The sequence below is a fragment of the Tetrao urogallus genome (assembly GCF_951394365.1).
Source record: "Tetrao urogallus genome assembly, chromosome: 3".
Classification (NCBI taxonomy): Eukaryota; Metazoa; Chordata; class Aves; order Galliformes; family Phasianidae; genus Tetrao; species Tetrao urogallus.
Window position 1 is genome coordinate 45,159,338 of NC_136815.1, and position 12,173 is coordinate 45,171,510.

Below are 12,173 nucleotides of genomic sequence, written 5' to 3' on the forward strand. Positions count from 1 at the left end.
TTAATCTGACATTCAAAAAGTAAAAGAGAAAGCCCAATCCAGTTTTATAAAAACAGCTATAGAAGGACAGTGATTTTATACAAAGAATAATACCTTAAAAACCAATTAGCTATTACATGCTAATCCTCTGCTGAAGAGCTTATGGATATTACTAGTGCAAAGTAAAAGAGAATAGCTGAAAGAGCTCTCAATGATCACTGGGTTTGCCTCATTCATCACTCTATTTTGCACTGAAATGGACAAGAAACATTCAGATGGACAGCCTCATCAGAAAGGCAGTAATAAGTCTGAATTGTGCTGAAGCAAGGCAAATACATGAATGTGAAGAATAGCAGCTTCCCCAAATAATGGCCACAAATCAATACAACATACCAAGACACAGAGGACTTCAATTTTGGTGCTTCTCAGAGAGTAAAAAAACAAAACAAGCAAACAAACAAACAACACTTATTGTACCATCATTTTAGCTGCTTGTAGGTACTTACTGACAAAGCTGAGTCAGCTGCACTCCCAGCTTTGTTGGCTGCTTCCTCTGCAGCTTTGATGGCATTAATAATATTGTCATAGGCAGTAGAAGCTTCCACAGCACAGCCTACCAGCTCATCCTTCCTGGCATTGTTCTTTATTCTGTGGGGAAAAGAGTGAAAAAATGTACCCTTCTGCAAAGACTGTGGACTATGAGAAGAGACCTGAACCAAGTATTTTCTAATTAATGCTAATACAGGAAACATTTTTCATTTAGAACTTTGATTAAAAGTAGAAAATTTCAATATACAAAATGATTCTTCAGAACTTGGAAGAGTTCAAGTACTTGGAAAAATACGACTTTAGGCCTCCAAACAGTCTTTAACTGATTTGGATGGGGAATATTCCCCAGGGCACAAGGCCAATAAGCCTCCTTCATTGAAGCTTCCCAAATACAGGTCAGCTCAGAGGAGTTTAGAGAACAGTGGCTTCCAGATGATCTCGGGCTGCTCCAGCACTCTACAGAAGTGGTAGATGACACACACAATGGAACAGCTTCAAGATCACTTGTGTTTTTGCCAAAGAAACAGTGCATGAGCTCTGGAGCCAGAAACAACAGACAATTCTAATTGGCGTGATGACAAAATGCAAACAACTTGCACAGAAAAAAAAAAAAAAAAAAGGTTTTACTTTCTTTCATTTTGTCCTGATACACTGTGATACAGATATACTGTGAAAGGCCTCCAAAACCTCACTCATATTTCCAACATAAAGTACAAGTAAAGGAGAAATAACAGATTCATATCAGATTTCTCTTTTTTTTTTTTTTTCTCCTCATATTGCCTTTCCAGAAGATTCCTTGAAGGATGAGAAAACTATAGGATTATTTTCCTCAGTAAATCTAAAAAGGCTTATCTTACAGTTATTTACCCCAATTCAATGACATCATAAAGGCATCCCTGACTACAGATACAGGAATTAACATCATAAAAAAATATACCATTAGCACTTATCTGCTCTCTACCTGAGGACAATCTCTCTTGTTAATAGTTAGTACAGTAAAATGGAGCTGTATTTCCTGTGACTAGGAAAAGTACAAGATGACTCGGGTTTGGGATGAAAAGAAAACATCTCTGCAGAAGCAGAAAAAAATGACTTTTTTTTCCTAACTTTGCAAATGGTCATTAAAGCAAGTGAAGTTACACACAAAGCTTTGCAACTGTGAACATTGTGTACAGAATTGTCTCATTTACAGGAACAGTAACATACTCTTCCAGTTGTTTTGCCAACTCTTGCAAAGATTTGGCATGTTCCTCAGCCCTCACCACCAAAGGTTCTTTGCTTGCTGATAAGGAGCTATTCGTGAGCTTTCCATTCATATCCTTCCGTGCTCCATCAAGCTGAGCAGACAGGCTTTCATATTCCTACACATTTATAAAGAAAAAAATAAATTTATCACCATCAGTGCTATGTAAGTCTCACCCCTGAGAAGACTAAGGAGAAAAATAACCCTTCCCATACTCTGGAATTTGTTGGAAACAACTGCTAGTCATTACATTATCTTTTTAATACAATGGATACAGAAGCACAAAAACTGCTGTTCTAAGTCAGAGGCCTAGCATATTGCCCAGGTGGAAGCAATTGCCTAGAAAGAAATACAGGAACAGCACAATCATTTCTGGTATTTCTCAAGAACATTCTCTCAAATTTCTGATATCCAGAGCTCAGGGTCTACCTCAGACACACATAACAACCCTTAACAAGCTGCTCTTTCAAAAATTTATGCAGGCAGGGATTCTCCGTATAGAATGTGCTGAGATCACTGCTTTTACTGAGCTCAGCTACATATTAAAGTATCAGCAAAGTATTGGATTTTTTAAATCTTAACCTAAACAGGTTAACAATACCTCTTTGCTCTTCAGCAGTAATCCAAGCATACTGTCAGCTTGTGTCAGGGAAGTCCGGGCAGAGCTCAAAATATCCAAGATGCTGTTCTGTTGTACATTTGTCTCATCAATTCGTTTCTGGGGAAAAATAAATGGTTGAATATCGGATGATTGGGTTATAATTAAGAAGCAGGAAAATCACATCTGTGAGCACATCAGGACACACAAATCACCTAGAGCATAACAGAGGCTTTTTTCCAAAGATGCTACTGCTGTGTTTATCTGTAGTGTCTAGGATCTAATCCTATGGATTAGAATAGTGACAGAACTTGGGAGTTTGCAGTGGTATAGCACATAGCTCACCAAGACAGCTGAGCAAGACCACAGTAGTTCAGTTATTGTTACTCAGTCGAGATAGTAGTAGTATGTGTCAGCCTAGATCAACAGTCAGGGAAGACCATTTAAGGGTTTGTCCTTGCAAACCTGGAATCTTTAAATACACCTCCCAAGTGACAAATCTGATCTTTTCTGCTCTCTGAAAGGTAGAAATAAGATCTTTAAGTCATCCCTTCATCTGTGGATGTCGCTAAAAAGGAGGCATGAACCCTTCCCGTTTTACTTTCTTGATGGGAAAACAAATGGAAGTCCTTGGTCTAGAACAGTAATTGTGACAATTTACAGAGTAGCTCTAGGGTAATGGCACAGCATTACACACAACTAGACAAGAGGTAATGCAGGTAAGGATATTAAACTCTCCTCAGTTGTGTTTCTGTCATTCTAAAAAGTCTCTCTCTAACAGAGAAGTGTAGCAGCAGATTTATGACATGAACAGATGCATCCATCTTTTCAGACAACTGTGCACACTCAGCCAACACATGCACTGTATAGTCCATGCACATAAAGGTGCAGTCCAACATTTAAAGAGCAGTTGAACATAGAAATTATTTTGCTCAAGCAGTGTTAGCAAACTGGCTAGACATGAGAGTTACAAAACAGCGACACTTCAGCAAAAATACAATTTGCTGAAAAGAATGCATCCTGAAGCACACTCATCTCTCTTTTACTATCAGCTTGAGAGAAATCAAGTAGAGTTCAGGAGTGGAAGCATTGTCACATTTCTCATCAGACTTCAAAAGCAGTTCTGTGGACTATTAATCTCAAATAATTTAACAGTATTGGACACATTTTCCTCATCTTTTACAGCTTTTGTGGCCAATTACATCAAGAAACTTACTATGGGATGTGTATCAGAACCAGCGATTTGATCTACAATAGGAAACAAAAGCAGTGGCAACTAAAGAATAATGGTCAAGCAGAGACTCTTTTTGCCCTCTCATCAGAAATGCATCCTTATCACCCTGTTCTCATTACATCAAAAGGTCGCAAGTGGGAGCAGACTACATTTATACCTGGTCATACATGCATACATCAAAAGATAAAAAGAGATCTTGGGAAAATATGTGTGAAGAATTAGTGTTACTTGGCTTTGTACAGTCAAATGTGGCAATAAAAAGTAGTTTTATCTCCTGAAACTTAACTTTATTCTCTCAAACTCCAGCAGTACCTTAATGTCTTCCAATAGAACTCCATTTTCTCTGTTTAAGTTCTCAGCTTGTTTGGTTTGTCCTGTTGCTTCATTCAGAGCTTCACGAAGATCATTAAGTTTGGATTCATATTCATTCAATGAATCCCTCATAATTTTAACAAGTCCATGATTTTCTTGGTGGTACTTCTGCAGTTCACTCTTAACACGTGCCAGTACTGAATTATCGGGACCAGAAAGAAAAGCTTTGTTCAGAGAAGAAGGGAACTGGAACAAACCACCTTTAGAAAGGTCTGACATATAGGGTTAAAAAAAACCTAAGGGTTGCAGAAATTACAGAACATCCTTTGCAGCACTAGATCCAGTGTTACTGTAGCAGAGATACTATTCAGCATCTCACTGGATTAAATTTGCCCACAAATTTGCTGCTGCAGACACAGAGCACAGATCAGTGTTTATTTGGCTATTTCTAAATTAAATAAGGATGAAGTTAATCTTCTGCAAATACTGAATTGTTTCATCACCAATTTCACCTGCAGTGTAGACGTCTACATTTGAGCTACACATCAAAGCTTCCTCTGTAATCAGCTCAGATTCAGGCATGTTTCACAGAAAGCAGAAACATAAAATAGATCAAATGAATCACACTTTCAAGAGCGTCCATTTCAATGCCTACATGTTAGGATACAGAATAGTTACTGATGGGAAGGTATCAAAGTTCAGAGTTAGGGGAAATTAATATCAATCACGTCTTTCACATTTCTCTACTACAGTGCTTGTTAGGAGATAAGCCTGTGACTGTGCTGACCTCACTGTTATTAATATAAGGTTTATGAATGTCCCAGCCAACTACATACGGAGAACATAAAATGGACTACAACTAGTTAATGAGAGAACAGAAAACAGAAAACAGAAAACTAGCCTAACCATCCTTGTATGATCTGACCCATGTACTACTCTAAGAGCTTCTTAACATCTGTTGTTAAATTACAAGTGTAATTTCTCTGTAACAACCTCATATGCTGTATCATATATATTATAATGCACAGAAGCACTGGCTAACTATGTATAATTGGCCACATCTTTACTGAGATTCATTTCATTATTAGAGGGCTCTACTGGGTTTCTTCCCCATTTCAAATCAGTTTATTACTAACAAAGTAAGAAAGCCTTTAAATCTCCTCCAGAACTACTGCTTTCATTTTGGCTAACTGCTACAAGTCCCAGCAATACACTGCAAATTGTCCCTCTCTGTATTCTTCATCGCAAACAGCCAGCAATGCTTCAGGTTTAAAATTGATCTTTCTAGAGAGCACGAAGCTTAAAGAACAAGCTCTTACACAGCCGAGCTTCTGTTCTCTCCTTCTCTGCATCTGTTTGCAGTTGGCCAAAGTTGCGATTTCGCATCTCTCTCATCATTCTTTGAGCTTCAGCCAGTTCTTTGGCAGCATCACCCGAGGGCAAATTGTTACCTTCTGAGTTCGTACTAGCTATTTGTTCCAAGAGCACTGAATTAAAAAAAAAAAAAAAAAAAAAAAAAAAAAAAAAAAAAAAAAAGCAATGTCAAATTCAAACAGAGAATGCACCATGCAGAACATTCAAATGACGGGCTGGTCTCTTTTCCAAAAAGACATGCCTATTCCTGAATCCTTTAATGAAGTAGATCAGAAAGGATTTTGCACTAACTGCACTAAGCTAAAAAGTATCCGTGTTACCAAGACAACATCAGCCATGAAGTTTTTCCTGAATGACCAAATTCAGCAATTATGTTAAGCTTCTAATTTAGGAAAGCCTATAATAGCAACAGAGATGGAAATAAAGCTGAAGTTAGGATAGTCAATTAAGTGCCTTAGATTTCCCACTGGTAAAGTTTCTTTGTACCTATTCACTCAAAAGGGAAGGCAGGCTCCTAAGTTAGCATAATGTATTAGATTCTTAATAAGAAGAGTGAATTCTGCAGCTAGGTCTAACTTGTCATTTCTTAAAAAAACAAACAAACAAAAAAACACAAATTAATCCCATGCTTAATTAAGAATATTGTTTTAATGAACTAATGAAACAAAACCTATTATTACTATTTTTACCTTGTATATTATTGACAACTATTTGTATTCTTGAAACCAAATCCTTTCCTTTTTGATGAGTTTGTCCAAAATTATTTAAGAGTATCTCAGCTGCTTTATAGTTCATCTCAGCCTAGCAAAGGAAAAAAAAAATAATTCAAAAAAATGTGGAAATATTTAGCTAATAATATATAGTTAAGAGGTGCACATGTTTAAATTAATATGTCAATCACCTACCTTTTCCTGGAGAGCATTTACATCATGATTTAGCTTACTGAATTCTTTCTCCAGTTCATCTGCCTTTGAGCCCTGGTTATGTAAAACAGAACGGTAATTGTTCAGTAAGACCTGAAAAGAAATCAAAAAACAAAATCCAGTGAATCACCAAGACACAGGAGATAACGAGTGATTATCAAACCTGATCAACTGTTACCCAAAAACTGGGCTTTTCCTTCTGTGAGGTCAGCAACCGCTGTTCTAAGTGAAGAAAATTCCTTAAGGATGAATTTTGGTATTGGAAATTTGAATTTGGGGTTGTTTTATTTTTTTGGTCACACAGAGGCACAAAGTGCCAGAAGAAAAGACCTACAGGAAAACCTCAGAGATACAGCTGCCAAGGCCAGCAGGCCTTGTGATGCTGGGTCCCTTCGAGAGCTCTGTGCTGAACTAATAACCCTCTTCCCATAGGTGAAACCCACTGCTGTCAGAGTTCAGAATTTGAAATCCAAAGTTAATGTGTGTTTCCCTACAAGCCCATAAAAAGATGGCATGAATTCCTACGTTCAACTCTTATCTGCTTCATCTGAATCAACTTTTCAGTTTACTTCACAGTACCTTTAAGTCTTTGATGCGTATTTCCAACTGTCTCATCTGCTCTAGTGTGTTGGCATCAGCACGAACATTTTGCAGCTGGGACTTAATCAGCTGAAGTTCATCACCTATTGTGCTCAGATCCTTCAGCAATGTAATTACACAGCTATCGCAAGCTAAAGGGAGCATAAGCAGAGGAAAACAATACATACTAAAGTTATTTGTACAGAGAACTTTTCACTGAACACATTAACAACTGAGATGCAATAGAAATTTGATGCCTGTCACCCTCTCTAAATAACGCAGGAAACAACAAAGCCCACTGTATTAAGGAGAGTACCAAATCCAGAAATGAAGAGAAAGAAGGCACCATCTGCATCTGGCTAGCTGAATTCTGTCATCATTTTTGGCCAATTGTTTGGTTGAATCTTTGCTTTTAAAACATTCATTACAGAACACCACCATTTCTTTTTCAACTTTGTCACTCTTAAAAGAGTCACCGGCATGTAGTCAAAAACAGCAGACATCTTTGTGCAATTCTGTGTTGTTACTTACAGTCGCAGTCTTCATTGGGATCCACATCTTTTGGCTCATTATTGAAACATTCTGGAATCCAAAGACAATCACCAGTTACCAAAGCTTTCCACTACTGACTGCATTTTTAACCCTCATTTTTTTCATCTGGCAGATACTAAAACACTGTGCTCTCCTTTCATAAATCCACGTCCATTATGCAAGATCTAGAATGTCTATAAGGCTTGAGCATGCTGAAAAATTCAGCTCTTACCTATGCTTTGATGAGATCAACATCTTTTTTATCCTTCAAAAGGAAACTGACTGTAACCCGTAGATATGCAACTTCTATAAAAGCAGAATCTCTCATATCATTTGCACTGAGTGTATTCCTAGAATTTGCCTAGAGTAATAATACTGTGACAGGAGCCAAGACTATACTGCCTATTAGTTAAAGCATTTTACAGAAGACATAGGTGCAAAACAGTTATCTACTTTAACATCCACATCCAAACCACAAATCTTAATTCCCACAAGGATGTCTTACCCTTTAGATGCTGAGAAACATTTATAGCCTTCTTTCATATGTGTTCCAGCTTGCTTGTTTAAGGGATTAATCAGCCTTGAATGAAATCCAGACTATGTATGGAAGGAGGCACTATACATTATACTTAAGCATGGTGCTTGGGCCATTGGTATAAGTAGTATGCAACAGACATTGCCCTCATTGCCCTTCCCAACAGGCTAGCACAAGCAATTATATGTTCAGTGTACTGTTTGGCTTGCTTGTTTTACAAATCCCATTATAAGAAGCTTGATACTTTCTAGGTGTATGTACAATCATAAGCCAGGATTCTAACTTCTAGGAGGCAGGATTGGAAAGGGCTTGTAAAAGTGCCTTTATATAGGATGGGAATCTCCCTGTCTTGATGTGCAAGTTCCCTTTACAGATCTGGTCCTACTGGCTACTGCAAAACTGCTTGTACTGCCAACTCCTGTTGAAAACAAGAAGGGCTGTGCACATCTTTTACTCTGAATTAAAAGGATGCACTTGGCATAGGCTGCTGTTGCCAAGAGTCAACAACAGCTTTTAACTGTGAGAGGATGCAGTGATAAAATGGAATGTGAAATTTAACAGCAGCATGGAACAGCCTGGAACAAAATGCCTCGCTGTGCCATTTCCTTTGGCACTTTCACATTAAGTCATCAGAAAGTTAAACAGTATGAGTACTGAGTGCTGCTGCCAGAAGAAAACAAGTCACAAAGAATGTATTTTTAAGAGAAGGAAGGAGATTATTCTAAATGCAAATACATATGTGGTTCTGCTGCTGTATAATTCAGGCTTACACAAGATACATTTCAGCTGTCACCATGAAGTACCAATTAAATAAAACTACTATTACAGCTCGTGAACAAACAACATCAGCCAAGAAATGATAAAATAGATCTGGCCAAGTGCCGAACATCACGCACATGGAAGCCTGCTAGAACTTGCCGTGCTGATGATCACAGAGGGTTTTATTGCTAACGTGGAGAAAGAGATGGCTGTCTCCATCTGATCAAACTGAAAAGAAACTTGCTTGTTGAATTTTGCCCTACGGATCAGTTTGTCCTTGCAAACTCTTGCTTCGAGAAGAATGGAATGAGAAAACATCAAACGCCACTTGGATCTGTTCCACATGAAGTATAAAAATAATGAAGATTTATTACTTCAATGAAATACAAAATGAGAACTACCTATTGAAAAAATTGCACCAGGTGCCAACAGCAGTTCACATCACTGTTTTCCTAATTTCTGTGACCAGAGAAAATGAAGGTGATCCTTGAAGTCACTGTAATGCAATATGAACGGTAGTGCAGAGAAATGAATAATGTGCAAACATGAAGAGTTATTGGTTTGGCATGTCACTAAACACACCAGAAAGAAAAGATGCATCTGTGGAAAGAAAAGCACAACTTTGAAGAGAAAAAAAACTTGGGGGAATCAAGGCTCTTTTCAAGTGCAGTGACTTGTGTGTTTCTAAATATAAACCAGTATCTTATCTAAGGAGACTGAGGTGAATTGAGGTAAAGCCAGTCTAAGGAATGCAGGATAGAGCCTTTTACTTCAGAACAGTAATCTATAAAGCAGGTACAATAATATAGTTCTGGCATTATATTCTTTTAAGAGCTTATTATAAGTGGAGTGTACATATGACTGATACTGGAAATACCAAGGATGTCTCAGATTGCATATAGGTGTATAGCAGGATTTATAAAACAGCCCTTGTAAGATGTTTGACTCTCATTGTTAACACAGTTAGCTTGGATACCTAAGATGGCAGTGTCTGATGCAGACTCTGAAAATATCACTAATCTGTCCCAGATACATTTAAAAAAGACATATTGAGTGTTTGTAAGATTTGTTTCATAAGCTCATAACAGACTGGCAAGATATGACTTGAGTATGTCAAAAGAGGAATCCTAATGAATCCAAATACGTGACTGTGAAGCTTAAGAGCAAAATACAATCAATATTACTTATGAAGGGAAATATATGATAAAATGGTTTACAAAGATTAACTCAATGACTCAGAACGATCCTTATGTCACAGAATCACAGAATTGTAGGGGTTGGGAGGGACCTCCAGAGATCATCGAGTCCAACCCCCCTGCCAAAGCAGGTTCCCTACAGCAGGTCGCACAGGTAGGCATCCAGGCAGGTCTTGAACATCTCCAGAGAAGGAGACTCCACCACCTCCCTGGGCAGCCTGTTCCAGTGCTCTGTCACCCTCACTGTAAAGAAGTTCTTGCGCACATTTGTGCGGAACTTCCTATGCTGCAGTTTCCAGCCGTATGTTGCTCTGCTTTTATGTTTTAGGAAATCTTCTGTTTTGTTAGAAACGATTTACATTTATTCTATGTTGAGAGCTCTTTTTCCATTCAACTTAATTACCTTCCCTCTTTGCTTCTCTGAGAGAAATCAACATTACCTTCCACATCCATAGACCCTTACATACCTCCAGTCAGGTGGTCGCAGCTAGCCAGCTGTCCATTGTTGTTACAATTACATTTCTGACAGTAGCCTCCATATTTTTGTGGATTTCCAAAATATCCTGGAGCACAGCTAGATAAAGAGGGACATTTTTTTTTCCCCATTAAATATTTGAACCCATTTTTGTCAAATATACTTTCATTGGACAAAAATAAACAAGTCTTTCCCTTGAAGAAACTGTCAGGAACTTTGATTTCACACCTTGAATTACACAAAACGAAGGTATTTTTGCTTTTCAGTATCCACTGCCATATGTTAAAAATCTCTTTTCTAGTACTGCAGAAATTTTTCTAAAAATAAAAACTCCCACAATACTCATATAAGAATAATTCATCTCATGTGTAAAAATACAATGCACATAGATACATACATAATGAGAGAATTTTACAACACCTAACTGGGATAACAACACCATTTTGATCTGTGATCCCACCAGAAATCAAATATCAACTAGAGTCATACTGCAAACATGCATTGAGTTTTCAAACATCAGAGGTACTGAACGTTACCACCCATCTCTTGGGTGATATCTCCTTTTGCCATCTGTCAGCAAAGCAGTCTGTGTGAGTGCTCCCTGAATATATTACGGGGTTAATGTATTGTCTGGTCTTGCTAGCTAGTACTCCTCAAAGTAACTCTGCTATAAGATCTATAGGAGTAGTAACATGTAAATCTAGAGACCATGATAAGGAGCTGAGTTATGGCTAGATCTGGAAGAGAAAATTTATAACCTACAGTTTAGATGTCAAATGTAACAGTCTTGAAGTACAAGATAATGTGCTACTGGTGGTATTGTCTTCAGGAGAGACATCAGGACTCACTGGCCTCAAGTTTCCAAATCAGACAACTCTGTTATGCTGAATATCCTCTTAGACTTGAAACTCGCTAGAATTGTTTCCTTTTCCTGCTATAAACTGCTGTACATGCCATATATATAAAATCCTGCTATAATAGCTGGACCTCTTCTGCTTTGTCAAACTGTTGTGGCATTCCAGCAAAAGAGACAGCTTCAGTATTGTGTTTGTGCACTGCAGCTGGGAAGTGCACCAAAATGGGTTGGGGTGAAGGGTATGGTGTTAAGTGTTACATAGTTGCTACTGGTAACAAATTAAGAACACTGAAGCACCATAAAGTATGCTGGAAGAAATGGGAAATCGTTTTCAATTGAAACAAGGACAAATTAAGTGGGAGCTGTTATAATCAGACAGTCAGAAGTCAAGGCAACACTCAGGGCACTTCAGCAAGAGGCTGACACTTCCCTTTTTGGTAAAAATTGTGTATTCACTAAACAGTCTTTGGAGAACGGTTTTCTTAAGGGAGTGTTGGGTTATACCTACAATTACACAACAGGACCACACTACAGAAGTTGTTCATACATATATATATATTCCTTAAGTGTTTGCATATTACGTACATTCATACAACAATATATAATGCAGACCTCCTTTTATTGGTCTTGAGAATCAAGTCACTTACCGTTCACAACGAACTCCAGTATAGCCTTCTTTGCAGAGACACTGAATTTCTTCACCATTTGCCACACAGCCAGTTGCAAACCTGTGAGAAGAAACCAAAATATTTTTGTGAAAGCACAAACAGATTTTACAGTCCAGAGGCTAAAAATAAATGTTTTTGTGATTAAATGTTTTTCATTCCATCAGCTAATTAAATCATCAATACATCACAGAATCATAGAATCATTTGTGTTGGAAAGGGCTTTAATGGTCATCCAGTCCAGCTCCCCTGCAATGAACAGGGACACCTACAGCTAGAATGGAGCCTCATCCAGCCTGACCTTTAATGTCTTCAAGGATGAGGCACCCACCAAGTCACAGGGCAACCCATTCCAGTATTTCCCT

The 12,173-nt window shown here is 38.0% G+C and overlaps 1 protein-coding gene across 1 annotated transcript in view; it reads right to left on the minus strand.

Moving 5' to 3' along the window:
* The window catches only part of LAMA3 (laminin subunit alpha 3), a gene marked incomplete at both ends in the record, with an annotated part of 112,001 nt that overhangs the window by 18,766 nt on the left and 81,062 nt on the right, over positions 1-12,173 (minus strand). Inside the window, 11 exons of the mRNA XM_079533015.1 lie at positions 486-627; positions 1,735-1,889; positions 2,373-2,489; positions 3,916-4,112; positions 5,235-5,402; positions 5,979-6,090; positions 6,195-6,305; positions 6,792-6,943; positions 7,323-7,373; positions 10,280-10,386; positions 11,791-11,871. Of these exons, the coding sequence (XP_079389141.1) occupies positions 486-627; positions 1,735-1,889; positions 2,373-2,489; positions 3,916-4,112; positions 5,235-5,402; positions 5,979-6,090; positions 6,195-6,305; positions 6,792-6,943; positions 7,323-7,373; positions 10,280-10,386; positions 11,791-11,871 (1,393 nt within the window). The remainder of the gene's footprint in view (positions 1-485; positions 628-1,734; positions 1,890-2,372; positions 2,490-3,915; positions 4,113-5,234; positions 5,403-5,978; positions 6,091-6,194; positions 6,306-6,791; positions 6,944-7,322; positions 7,374-10,279; positions 10,387-11,790; positions 11,872-12,173) is intronic.